The 13,477-nt window shown below is 44.2% G+C and overlaps 1 protein-coding gene across 2 annotated transcripts; it reads right to left on the bottom strand.

Annotated features, from left to right (window-relative positions):
- Positions 1-4,361: 4,361 nt before the first annotated feature.
- On the bottom strand, positions 4,362-9,561 carry LOC123057555 (tRNA (adenine(58)-N(1))-methyltransferase non-catalytic subunit trm6). 2 transcript variants are annotated; one of them, XM_044480502.1, is made up of 14 exons: positions 9,343-9,561; positions 9,121-9,245; positions 8,889-9,012; positions 8,708-8,789; positions 8,551-8,621; positions 7,768-7,809; positions 7,491-7,615; positions 6,934-7,027; positions 6,293-6,552; positions 6,107-6,212; positions 5,913-6,018; positions 5,555-5,641; positions 4,955-5,046; positions 4,362-4,816 (listed from the first exon to the last, which is right to left on the bottom strand). In XM_044480502.1, coding segments are annotated over exons 1-14 (1,440 nt in total). In that variant the 5' UTR covers positions 9,468-9,561; the 3' UTR covers positions 4,362-4,815. The 2 variants fall into 2 exon arrangements, with proteins under 2 accessions (XP_044336437.1, XP_044336438.1); XM_044480503.1 differs by having other exon boundaries at positions 6,311-6,552; positions 9,343-9,515.
- Positions 9,562-13,477: the final 3,916 nt, after the last annotated feature.

A 13,477-nucleotide genomic window follows, 5' to 3' on the forward strand; every position in this document is an offset into this window, starting at 1 on the left:
GGCCGACCTGGGCCGGCCTGGTTGGCCCGATGGCCAGCTGGGCCGCGGTCCAACAGGGAGGGGGGGCTTCTCCTCTTTTTTTTCTGTTTTAAATCATTCTAAATTATTTAGGCCTTTTATAAAAATGTGCTTACCTCACCACAATTACCTTTGTAATATTTGAGAACCACCGAACATTTTAGTTTTAATTTTGAAAACTTTTGCCGCTTGACATTTGTTTGAATTTGAAATTGACGCGGTTTGAACTAACGGACGTTTAGCAACAGTAATCGAGATGACGTGGCATGATTAGCGAGGAATTACTGTAGCATGATTATCCGGGCATTACACATTGCCTACTCTCCATATTAGACCCTTCTTCAATAGCTCCAACCCGTAACTAATAGCTTGCCATGACGATGATGCACTGCCCGCAAAAACTGTGTCCTCAAGTTTACCTTCCGAATAGTATCTTGCCTTTAACACTTGCGCACATAGACTGTCAGGCCTCGTAATTAATCTCCAAGCTTGGCGAGCTAGGAGAGCTTGATTGAACAGCCGAAAGTCTCGAAAACCAGCACCTCCTCTATCCTTAGGCTGCATAAGGTAATCCCAACCTCTCCAATGTACTTTCCTCTTCCCATCCGTGGAGCCCCAATAAAAATTTCGCACCATCCTAGTGAGGTCATCGCAAACCGAAAAGGGCAGTTTGAACACGCCCATTATATAAGTAGGTAATGCTTGGGCCACTGACTTGATCAAAGTCTCTCTGCCAGGCTGCGCTAGATGACCATCGCCCCACTGGATAAGCCGCTTTGTAAGGCTTGTCTGAAGATTCTGAAACTTGCCTTTAGACATACGCCCATCTGAAGTTGGAAGCCCCAAGTATTTCTCCTCAAATACTGTACTAGCTACCCCCAAGACATCTCTGACTTCATCTTGTATAATTTGCGGTTAAGCACTGCCAAAGAACATTGAACACTTACTATAGTTGAGACTTTGTCCTGTTGCCACAGCATATACGTCCAGAGCAGCCTTCATCCGTTCAACCTGTCCTCTAGAAGCTTCAAAAAATAGTAAAGTGTCGTCTACAAACAATAAGTGTGAGATGCCTGGTGCCCGCCGACAGACTCGTACTGGAGTGATGTCGCCACTTTGCACTTTACTATGCAATATTACAGATAAACCATTCGCCACAAACAAGAATAAGAATGGAGACAGTGGGTCACCTTGCCGAAGCCCTCGCGACGGTGCAAACGAATCCAAGAGAGTTCCATTTAGTTTAACAGAATACCTCACCGATGTGACACATGCCATTATCCAGTCAATCCATCGCTGAGAGAAACCCATCTTTTGCATCACTTGCCTCAAGAAACCCCAATCCACTCTATCATAAGCTTTGGACAGATCAAGCTTGTAAGCACAGAAACTCTTTGTTGGGTCTTTCTCTTGCTTAATGTAATGAATACACTCGAAAGCCACCAGGGCATTATCAGTGATCATCCTCCCAGGGATAAATGCACTCTGTTCACTCGATATTAAATCATCCAGAAGCGGCCTCAAGCGGTTCACAAGGCACTTAGATATTACCTTGTATATCACATTACACAGACTAATTGGTCTGTATTTAGCCAACTTAGTGGGGTTAGCAATTTTGGGGATCAAAACAATAGTAGTAGAATTCACACCATCCGGCATCGCCCCCGTATGGACAAAGTCTCTGACCGCAGCAAGCACGCCGTCCTTCACTGTCCCCCAATTCCTTTGGAAAAATCGTGCGGGAAACCCATCTGGCCCTGGCGCCTTTAGGGGTCCTATCTGAAACATAGCGTCAGCAATCTCTTTATCTGAGAACGGCGCACACAGCCTATCATTGTCCTCTTCCGACACCGATCTCTGTAACAAATCAACAACAGGAGCTGCATCGAGCAAAGAATCAGCCGAAAAGATGTTCTTAAAATAATCATTCACCAAGGATCCCATGGCCCCAAGGTCCGAGTGCACAACACCTATGCTGTCAGTCAACTCCCTTATCTTATTTTTCCTGACTCTCCAAACAGCTTTGCTCTGGAAAAATTTGGTGTTTCGATCACCCTCCTTAAGCCATGAAATTCGTGATCTTTGCAACCATAACATTTCCTCCTGGTACAATAGTTCATTCATTTTGTCAGTCAGTGTCCTAATCTTTTCCCGGTCAGCATTCATGTTCATGAGCTCTTCTAGCTGAGTTCGGGATTTTGCCAACTCCCTCGTCACATTGCCGAATTTCCTACCCCATGATCCCAGCGAGATCATGGTTTTTGTGAGAGCGTCCTTTAACTGTGTCAAATTTCGGACCTCCCCAACGGCAGCCCAGGCTTCTTTTATCACCTCTGGGAGTGCCGAGGCTTCAATTAAACTTTCGGTATGGTACTAACGACCAGCGCCGCCCCCGAGGTGTCGAGGCCACGAAGCCAGCGCCGCCGTCTGCTCAGTTGATTGACTTGCATTGCTCGGTACTGTCGCTGGATGCTCCCGGCTACGTACTTGTGTTGCCTTGCACTAGTTATTACTTCCTCCGTCCCATAATATAAGAAATTTTTTAACACTACACTGATGTTAAAAAATATCTTACATTATGGGACGGAGGGAGTAGTTTCAGTTGGAACCAAGAGAGAAGCGACGGCAGCAAAGAAGGCAAATGCCATCTTGAGATGCAATTGATGTGAATCAAGAGTACGATACAGAAGAGTGTGACTGGATTTAAATTTCAGATCGTGATGTGATTTGAGAGTGGAGTTGAGTGAATAGTTTGACTGAATGCAAAATTCAGCATTGTGTGCAAATATAAGAAGAATTTTTTTTTTTGAGAACCAATGAGCCTCAGTACTCATGGTTGGTGATTACAATCAAGCAGCCGTAGCTGCTCTAACGACTCGGGTACTTTGCCCAGGAGGATACTATTGCCCCTCTTTTTTGCCTCCGCTGCTAGTTCATGCGCTAGGCTGTTGCTCTTTCTACTTATCACCCGCAAACGATGAGAAGTGAACAGCTCAAGGGTCTTTTTTATATCAGCAATCAGTGGATACCTTTCTGAACGACACTGCTCACTTGACGAGATTTCCTTGCCCACCACTGCACAGTCCACCTCCACTTCCAGAGTGCCGCAGTAGAACCGCACGAGCTCCTGTAAGCCGGTCAGTAGAGCAGTTGCTTCTGCTACCTCGACCGAAGCACAAACGTCCAGGTCTCTGCATGCTGAAATGAGTACAGCCCCGGCAGCATCACGGACAACTGCGCCAGCCCAAGCCCTGCCTGAATCTTTCAGGAAAGCAGCGTCGGAATTTATTTTTGCCGTTCCCTCGCCTGGTTTCACCCAGTGATTGTGTGACCATAATTACACCTGTGTGTAGTGGCGGAGCTTCATGGGGGCCAAAGGGGGCTATTGCCCCCCTCCCCCCTCCCTACTGTAGGAAACCTCATAGTATAACCATAATTATTAGGTCAAGGCAAGACACAAGTACTCGGTTGATCTATCCTAGACTAGATGGAGCACGTATGAATTTGCTGGCTACCTAAGCTAAGCATATTGATGAACCACTACGTAGTACGTACTAGCTAAGCTAAACAATCTTCATCAAGCTCCGCCACTGCCTGTGTGTTGTGTTGCTCACTATTGCATATATGAAGCTATGGGATAGGGGTTTTCTTATGTCGTCCTTCCTTCGTGGAACCCAAACCTAGCTAGCTAGTTGTGCCGGTCAGCTAGTTGAGGGAGTGCGTCAAGAAGGCTCTAGCGAAGAGCCCTTGACATCTCAAGTCTGTATCATGCAGTTACATGAGACATTGCTTGTTTGTGTTTGACACCGAGTCTTGGACAGTTGGACTGTTCTACATGGTTGGGGAAAATTGACGAGGGTGGGTTTCTGAATGTGTTCAATCTAGGCACGCATTTTCTCCTTGTTTTGGTTTTGTCTATGAATTATGATGATTTACATAGTTGTAGCTTAGAATGTTCACATGTTCCATTGAATAAGTATGATTCTTTTGAATAAGTAGGAACCAAAACGATTTAGTTAGTCTTTTTCTTTCACCAAGCTTTGAACGCTCACCACATGTGCCGCATGGTAACGAATTAGATAGGCCTTCAAATATTTAACCACAAATCTGTTTGGCAAACGTTCTACCGTAGTCTTGACGAAACTGAGTTTCTGTTTGTGCGGGGAGATGAAACTAAGTTGTAGCTTGAAAAGTTAACATGATGCATTAAATAACGTAGGAATTGGAACAATTTAAGTAGCTCCTTAAGTATTCAACGACAAATCCATGCGGCGTGCGTTCCTTTTCCAATGTTGAATGTTCAAATCCATGTTAGTGCATTGCAATAATCAAAACATTATCGGTGCACTGCCTTTGGCTTTCATATGTTCATTTCGATGCAAGAAGAAAACCATTATTTGCTTTCAATTTTGAGGAGCATTTTCCCTCTTGACTTGGAGAGGAAAAATATACAATGTGCATGCGCTTATACACCAACGCCGCCTGCTTCGCGGCAGGCAAGCAAGATCCGGTAGCTTTCCCCCTCCTCCCCGCATCGGCCGAACGCCCCGATGCTCCTCCGATGGCCGCATATCATCCTATTGTGTGTCCTCTTTGTAATACAATGTTCCACTGCTTGTAGGAAATTGAATGGATCAAACTGGGATGTGAACCAACCACAGTTACAACACCAGGCAACTAATGCCGGCATACGTCACAATTACATGTCCTTCCCACAGTGGAGGGAAGGATGGCATACTTGTGGTTTAGATATCATCTTTCTTTGATCCAAGGTGCGACCAAACCGTATCACTGAAACCTGCAGAAAAAGCCGCAGTCGAACCGTATCAGTGCAACCCGTAGAAAAAGGAAGCTACAACAGCGTGAACCAAATATAAATCACGAGACAAGCTTGCCCTCCGTCGTGCAAGATGACTTCTCTGGCACTCGCGCTTACTAGGGGTCAGGCTTGTGTATCCGGATGCCGCTCAAGATATAACCACCAAACGCATTCATCTGCATGTGTGGGTGGGTGCGCGATGGAAGGACCTGTATCCACAGACCAAGCGAGATTGAAAAAAAAGGAATCACAACTTTTTACACACAAAAGTAGTAAGCACTAATGACAGATCATTTGTTGTATTTCAAGCCTACTGGGCCGAGGTGATAGCCGATCGACCTTGTGTGTCAAACCAACATGTGATAAAATCTGTCCATTCGATTATTAGTATTGAGCATGTTCACCACATCATAAATCTCATCAGTTTATTACCCCCTCCGTCCCATAATATAAGATGTTATTATAACCAATATATGAGTGCATTGGTTCTAATAAGATCTTATATTAGGACGGAGGGAGTAGTATTTAAGCAGCACAGCAACCAAAATTGCAGTGTAAACAGAAACATTTTCAAAGTTTAGGCGTCAGATAGGTTCGTATATTCCTTACTGGCATGACGCATTAATCAGGCTTATAAAAGACGAGCAAAGTGAAAACTCAAACAAAACTCGAGTATAACTATTTCTGGTGTAACATCATCGTTGCTAATGTACTGACCTGATACTCTCGGAGCCAGGGTTCAGTAATCTGTAACGCAATTGCCATTTTCGATACCTGCAAACTATGCATGCATGTTGCAAGAGGCTGCATATAGATACCAGAAAACAAAAGGATAAGTAACAGCAAAACCACACTTTACAAAAGGAACAAACAGCAAAACCACACTTTACAAAAGGATGAAACGAAAACCAAGTCAATTCAGCACATAAGCTAATGATTTTAGGAAAGTGACAGGATAATAATTTTTGAAATAAAATTCTACCTAGAAAGGTAAGCTCTCTGCAGAAGCACCGTAAACCAAACATTTAGCAAGAACTGCCATGCTTCAGTGTCAATTGTAAAGAACAATATTTACCTGAAGATATTGATGATAGATAGCAAATGGGGCCGAATAGGACAGGAGTGGAAGCAAATCGGCAACCACACTTTCTACCTCATGGTCAGGAGCAGCAACAATCAAACTGTGTTGACATAAAACCAGTATATTAATAAAAATATTTAGACTCATACTGCAGTTGTCTTCTACTGATGGAGTATACTTCGCATTACCTGCTAAACCCATGTTCTCCCCAATATTTCATCCTCTCTGGTGAGGGTGCCTTTCCTGCTCTCGGCGCTTTGGGAGCTATTGAATTACCATTACTTCCTTTGCAATCTACAGATCAATGTAGCAGCAACAGTTGGAACATTGCGTTTTTGCGGAAAGTTCTTAGTGTTAGTTTGATCACTACTTATCCGACATAGAAATGTCACCTTGATTAAGGTGGTCCGTTGCAGGCTCAGGGACCTCCATATTAATTGGCTGCACTGTCATTGACTGAGCATTCCCATCTGATACTTCTGTATTAATTGGTTTTGCCGGGGATGACTGAAGACTCTCATCTGGTACAGCAGCAGGTTCAACTAAATCGCGTTGAATGCTGCCACTGAGAACAGAAGGAGCATCACCAGCACTTTGCAAGGAGCAGAGGTCACCAAGTGGTGCCTGGAAAATCCTGAATAGAGTGTTTATGATAATTATAATTTCAACTCTTGAGCATTACATAAATTATATATTGAAGTATTCGCACTTGCTACTTCAGTTATAATTTCAACTGCTTCATACAGGTCCATTTACATAGTGATAGTAGATGACAATTCAGATAAAATAGAAAATGGTAGAATGGTACTGCATATATTATCTGAAATCGTAGAAAATGTATTTACCAACATTCTTAGTATGCTCTTGTAGCCAGTTTAAGGGTACACTATAGTGTCACAGATTAATGTATAAATTATACTCCTGCTTGTAATCCGAAGGTTCTCTAACTAATTATCTCCTTAGATGAGAATCCTCTGTAAATGAGAAGCCATATAGTGCCAAAAGGTGGATTTACCTGCTGGTCATGTCGCTGCTCAAATTATACATTCTTATTATATCTATGGAGCTGGGCGCTGATCCAAGATATGTGCTACAAACATATCCTGTACCTATAATAGAAATAACAGAGACAATCAATAATGATTGAAACTGGCATATGCATTAAAATGGTGATGCACAACACACAAGAATCAGGTTTACTTTACACATTTACAAATATTAACAAACAACTCGGGCTGGCAGTGGCAGGTGAGCCTATAGCTTTCATATTTGTAGATGTATATTGCAGTTTGGTGGAAACAAGCGTGACTTGTGAGAATTAGTGATTACATGCCACAATATTTTCTATTGCACACATACCAAGTAAAAGATTGATACGTAACAGCTTTCCACTGAAATCAGGGTATTTTTCAACAAACAGCTAGGTTAAAATAGTGTCTTTTGAAAAACCAAATTAAATGGAGCACAATCTACAGTTCAAAAAAAATGGAGCACAATCTCCACAAAACTAAATTCCATTCGATTGGTTAACACCAAATAATGTTCAGTACCACAAAAGAAAGCATAATTTACCTCCTAAGCGTTCAGCTACGGCTCCAACAACTAAACCCCCCACCATATCAACGGCAAGCACATCTGAATATGCACCAACATTTGCCATAGACAACAAGAGGGAGAGCGCATCAACTCGCATAAACCTGGGGAACACAGAAATAATAGCGTTAAGTAGCTAAGTGCTATAGCTATCCACTTCTGTTGTTTCTAGGCAACAAGATCAAGAAATTGACTATGATGACAAGGAAAAAAAAAGATTGGCCCTAACAAGTAATGAAAGGGAAATAATAATTACCCTATTCGAGCTGGGTACTTCTTGAAATATGTCTCACAAATGCTGTAGCATAAAAGGGAACAACAATATTAGATAATTTTGCACACCATCCAGTAGTATATGTTAAGTCTAATGAGCAAAAAAAAGGCAATTATCTTTTCAAGTGCCAAGCACTTTGCAAATACGAGTTACAACAGAATTATTTCAAAATTACGCCAACTTTCCAGATAACGAAGTTAATCGAGTTCAGTGGGTAATCTTTCAAACCAAAAGCTGGGAAACCGACATGTTCTATTGAGAGAGAATTAAAACTCACCCAGCCCACCTGGCCAACCAAAAAAATTAATTTGCACTGTGAATTTTATAAAGCAAAAAGTTATTTCTTGTTCTGAACACCCTATAACACCACTTTCTAATTAAATAGAGGATACATGAAAATTCAAAAGAAGAGCAGTGGAAATAGAAAGCAACAGCCCATACGCTAGATGTGTTACCATCAACTGTTTGTAGTGAAATTACAAATAAAGCAACGAATTCTTTCTTACTAGTCCTACATCATTCACACTCTACAACAATCTTCAAACTTTAGTTAAGAAGAAACTTCAAAGATATTGGTTCACTACTTTGGACAAGACATCCACTACAGAGAGCTAATCAGAAGAAGTATCTTTGCATTCAAATAAACACTACATATGGTCACATATGTGATTGTCACACTCATACATCACCACAAGTTTGACAGAGCATTCGCTTTCAAAAGATATGTAATATGTTTCCTGCTGCAAAAAGGGAAGCACATGATACCTTCTGGAAGAGGGGCGTCGCAAAAGCACTTTCGGTGCATATTTCTTTTGTTTCTTCAGTTTGTATTTCTCCTGCAACCGAACAGGTTGAACTAAATCAGTCCTCATCCGCGTCCTCCAGAACAGTAAGGAATCAAGCTACAGTAACTGATACTAACCTGTGAGAACACAGTCTTATTTCCAAATGTGGAGCTATTCGCTATCAGAGCCTCCACAATCGCATCCCCGCTCGCACCCTCCCTATTAAAACCGTGTGACGTAAAATCTTGTTAAAACAGAGAGCAGACAAATAAATATCCTACGCAAGCAGGACACAGTTGAAAACGGTCGAATCCTCACCGCTTCATCGCCTCGATGTCCTCGCTCGACAGCGTCTGCGCTGTATTATTATCAACCAGGGACCTATTGTCCCTGGTCTCGTCCTGCGCCTGGCCACAGGCGCTGCCGTCTCGCGCCTTATCATCTGTACCAATGCCAGCCATTGCTATTACTACAAAGATAAAATAGCAGAATATATTTTACAGAGTACATTAATGGACTGGAAGAGAAAAACATTATCATGCTTGCTTGCCTTGAGACGACGCGTCGGTGGCGGCGCAGGGGACAAGGCCGGAGGGCCCGACGCGGAAGAGGGAGCCGAAGGGGCGGCCGAGCAGCGGCTGCAGCGAGCAGCTCTTGTCCCCTATCTTCACCGTCCTGCGCCACCACACAACAGAGAGCCGTTAGCCCGACCGCGCCAGCTAGGGTTTCGGAGCAGGAAGCTAAAGAGGGGAGGGGGAGTAAGGGTACGGACGCGCCGGTGGTGAGGCGGAAGAAGGCGAGGCGGTCGCCGTCGTTGATGTCGAGGAGCACGCTGCAGCCCTCCCACGCCTCCCGCGGAATCACCGGCGTCGGCGTCTGCGGCGGCGGCGGCGCCATTGGAGTCGCCGAGTTCGGGAGTTTGGGAGGGAGACGGAAGCAGAGGAGGGTTTAACCAGACCTGGCCAGCGGGCCGGCACGGCTCACCCTAAACGGGCCGGTCATGGCACGGCACGCAAAGGCCCGTACATAAGCGGGCCGTGCCGGCCGGCATATGTCCCTCGCCTTGAGGCCCAGGCATAGCAAATAAAAAATGAAAGAAGTATACAAATCACCCCAAATCCAATCTTTGGGACACATATCCCCTGAACTTTAAAACCGGGACAAATCACACCCTCAAATTACTAAAACCGGGTTAATAGCATCCTTTAGTGGTTTCAATCAAATCTTGAGCGGTTTTCGTCTCCACTGATGCCAATTAGATGCTGACAGGGCAAGAAAACTTTGAATGGGTCCCATTAGCCAGTTCTCCCCTTGCTTCTTTCTTTCCATTTCCCCTCGTTCCCTTCCTTTCTTTCCTTTTCCCCTCGTCTCCATAATCGCTCTTCCGTTCCCTAGGGCTCGGCCGCCGTCGCCGTCGCCGTCCGCCGTCGCCGCCCGTCGTCGCCGTCGTCGCCTGCTCACCCTGTGCGTTCGGTTTATTCGGTTTACATGGTTCGGTTTATACGGTTTTTCGGTTTGTACGGTATTAATACTCCAGTAAATATGGTATGAAAATAAAATATGGTTCGGTTTTGGTATATACCAAATTATTTCGGTATGGTTTCGGTATATACCATAAAAACCAAAGTTGACGCGAATTAGAAAATGACGTAATAATAATTTGCAAATTTATGATTCAAAACACATACTATTTTACACAAATAGTATATGACTATATATATAAGTATATATGCATGCATTGATTCATCTGTTGATGGTTATGGACGTGCTTAGCATTTTAAAAAGAGAAAAATGACTATGTTATAAGAAAAATTTACGTGCTTAGTAGTGAATTTGACTCATGTACAAGAAAAATGACAACTTGTACGGTTGTTCATCTCAAGAAATATAAATTTATTTTTACTTCGGTTTATTCGGTTAACCGTTCGGTTTTTCGGTATATACCATAAAAACCAAAGTTCAAATCGGTATGAAAAGTTCATACCATACCGAAACCAGAAACCATAAAAACCATAAAATCGGTTCGGTTTGGTTTATTTTCGGTATGGTTTTTTGGTTCGGTTTTAAAATGCACAGAGTGATCGCCTGCTACTTGCCTGTCTCCGAAAGAAACAATGTGTCCAGGTGCGTGCGCCTCCATCTCCGCTGCTTCTCTGCTTCGTTTCTGGTGTAGTTCGTCGGCAAAATCGCGAGCGCCGGTGTACGATCGCTTGCGCCGCGGAGGTGTGGGTTTGGGTGAGGGGAATGGGGTGTGCAAAATTCTGCCCGTTCCGTAGTCAGCCTCCTCACAATGAAACTGTAGCTTGCCTACTGCCCAACTTTGTTGTGGTTTTTACTGTACCACATGAGAGCAGCCGCTGACAGCTTGCTCTGTTCAAGTGGCAGCGATAGGATTTATGGCGTGAGAGCAAACTGCCCCATTCAAGTGAAAAGAGGGATCTTGCTATATGCCCTGTTCAAGTGCATGGGTGATGCCCTGTTCTGTATATGAAAAGAGGGATCTTTTCGTTAGGAAAAAGGTGCAGAATTTGGTGCAGGACAAACTAGTCTCTATTGTGCAAAGTAAATGGGGCTGAATGAACTCCCATTGCTGGAGATATATTGTAGATGACTACCATGTTTGGTTTTGGAGAAAAGTGCACTTTTTTGTCTGAATAAACTGAATTTGCATTGTTTCTATGTTAGTTCAGAGTAAATTATCTGCTATGCTAGTTCTTTGTGTATATCACAACAAGAAAGTTTCTCTTAATGTTAGTCCTTTGTGTCTCAATTTGTAGGTTCACCTGGTCCCGATCCATTGGACAACTTCTTTGTCAGGTTTCACTATTATGGATAATTTCAGCAAGTGCATGGAAAGCTGGATTACATTGGGGAATTGGTGGTAGAGTTGGCCATCCCAAGGGATTATTTGTCCTATGCAGAATTATGTAACTATGCAGAAGATATGTATCAGGTGGAAAGAGGTCATTGCAAAGGTACTTACACCTACAAATTGCATTGGTTACCTCCAGGAAAAAACCTCAAGGATGGTCTGATGTTCATATGTGATGATGAGTCAGTGAAGAGGATGGACATTGGAATAATAGATGGATATGCTGATGTTTTTGTTGAAGAATTGGACATGCCAATTCAGCAACACTTTAACAGTGATGAAGAAATGCACCAAGAAGAAACCATGTTATCCGCTAGTGATGAGCAATTTGACATACATGCGGTTGATGAACAGATTGACATATGTGCAGGTCTGTTGTCAGTAAATGTAGGAGAAACTTACTCTAGGCACAGAGGGACAAAACTACCACTTATTAGTGTGCAAGTTGTTGACACTGCAGTGGTTGATGAGTTGTTCCTTGAAAAGGTGGCAGGTGCTGCTGGAAGTGCTCAAGTTAGTGCATCATCTGCTCATGAAACACAGAGAGAAGTTGCTAGACCTGTTAAGTTGCAAGTCAGAAGAAGGGCAATGGCACAATCTACTGCCACTACAACTAAACATGAGACCATCACTGAACAAGTTCTAGCAACAGAAACACCTCCTACTGCTACACCAGTTAGTGCAGATCATGAGATTGCAACTGAACATGTTCCAGCAACAGAAGCACCTCTTGTTGACAAATCTGATGAAGAGGACACTGAATATGAACCAATACCTGATTGTGTTGGGGAACGCTGCAGAAAACAAAAGTTTTCCTACGGTTTCACCAAGATCCATCTATGAGTTCATCTAGCAACGAGTATTCAGATTGCATCTACATACCTTTGTAGATCACGAGCGGAAGCGTTCAAAGAACGGGGATGAGGGAGTCGTACTCGACGTGATCCAAATCATCGGAGATCCTAGCGCCGAATGGACGGCACCTTCGCGTTCAACACACGTACGGTCAGCATGACGTCTCCTCCTTCTTGATCCAGCAAGGGGGAAGGAGAGGTTGATGAAGATCCAGCAGCACGACGGCGTGGTGGTGGATGCAGCAGTCACCGCAGCAGGGCTTCGCCGAGTTTCTGCGAGAGGGAGAGGTGTAGCAGGGGAGAGGGAGGCGCCAAGGCTTAAGGGTGCGACTGCCCCTCCCTCCCCCTTTATATAGGCCCCCTGGGGGGGCGCCGGCCCTTGGAGATCAGATCTCCCAAGGGGGGCGGCGGCCAGGGGGGTGGAGTACCCCCCAAGGCAAGTGGGGTGCCCCCCCCCACCCTAGGGTTTCCAACCCTAGGCGCAGGGGGTGGGCCAAGGGGGGCGCACTAGCCCACTATGGGCTGGTTCCCCCTCCCACTTCAGCCCATGGGGCCCTCCGGGATGGGTGGCCCCACCCGGTGGACCCCCGGGACCCATCCGGTGGTCCCGGTACAATACCGGTGACCCCCGAAACTTTCCCGATGGCCGAAACTGCACTTCCTATATATAATTCTTCACCTCCGGACCATTCCGGAACTCCTCGTGACGTCCGGGATCTCATCCGAGACTACGAACAACTTTCGGATTACTGCATACTCATATCTCTACAACCCTAGCGTCACCGAACCTTAAGTGTGTAGACCCTACAGGTTCGGGAGATATGCAGACATGACCGAGACGCCTCTCCAGCCAATAACCAATAGCGGGATCTGGATACCCATGTTGGCTCCCACATACTTGTAACGCCCAGATAATTAAGCTACAGTAATCCCTGCTAATGATGCCATGTCACCTCGGTTACCGTGATTAAACTCACGTTGATTCGAACCCGGTTCAAATTCAATTGAAAACATAGGCAAACAATAAAAGTTTTCAAAATTTAAATCTAAAATGTCCGGGGGTTGTCAAATATTACAAAGGTAATTATGGTGAAGTGAACACATTTTTATAAAATGCATAAATATTTTAAATTGAGTAAAACAGAAAGGAAAATAAATTAAAAAAAAACAACAGACACCCC

Source organism: Triticum aestivum, chromosome 3A (genome assembly GCF_018294505.1).
Source record: "Triticum aestivum cultivar Chinese Spring chromosome 3A, IWGSC CS RefSeq v2.1, whole genome shotgun sequence".
In the NCBI taxonomy this organism is placed as follows: Eukaryota; Viridiplantae; Streptophyta; class Magnoliopsida; order Poales; family Poaceae; genus Triticum; species Triticum aestivum.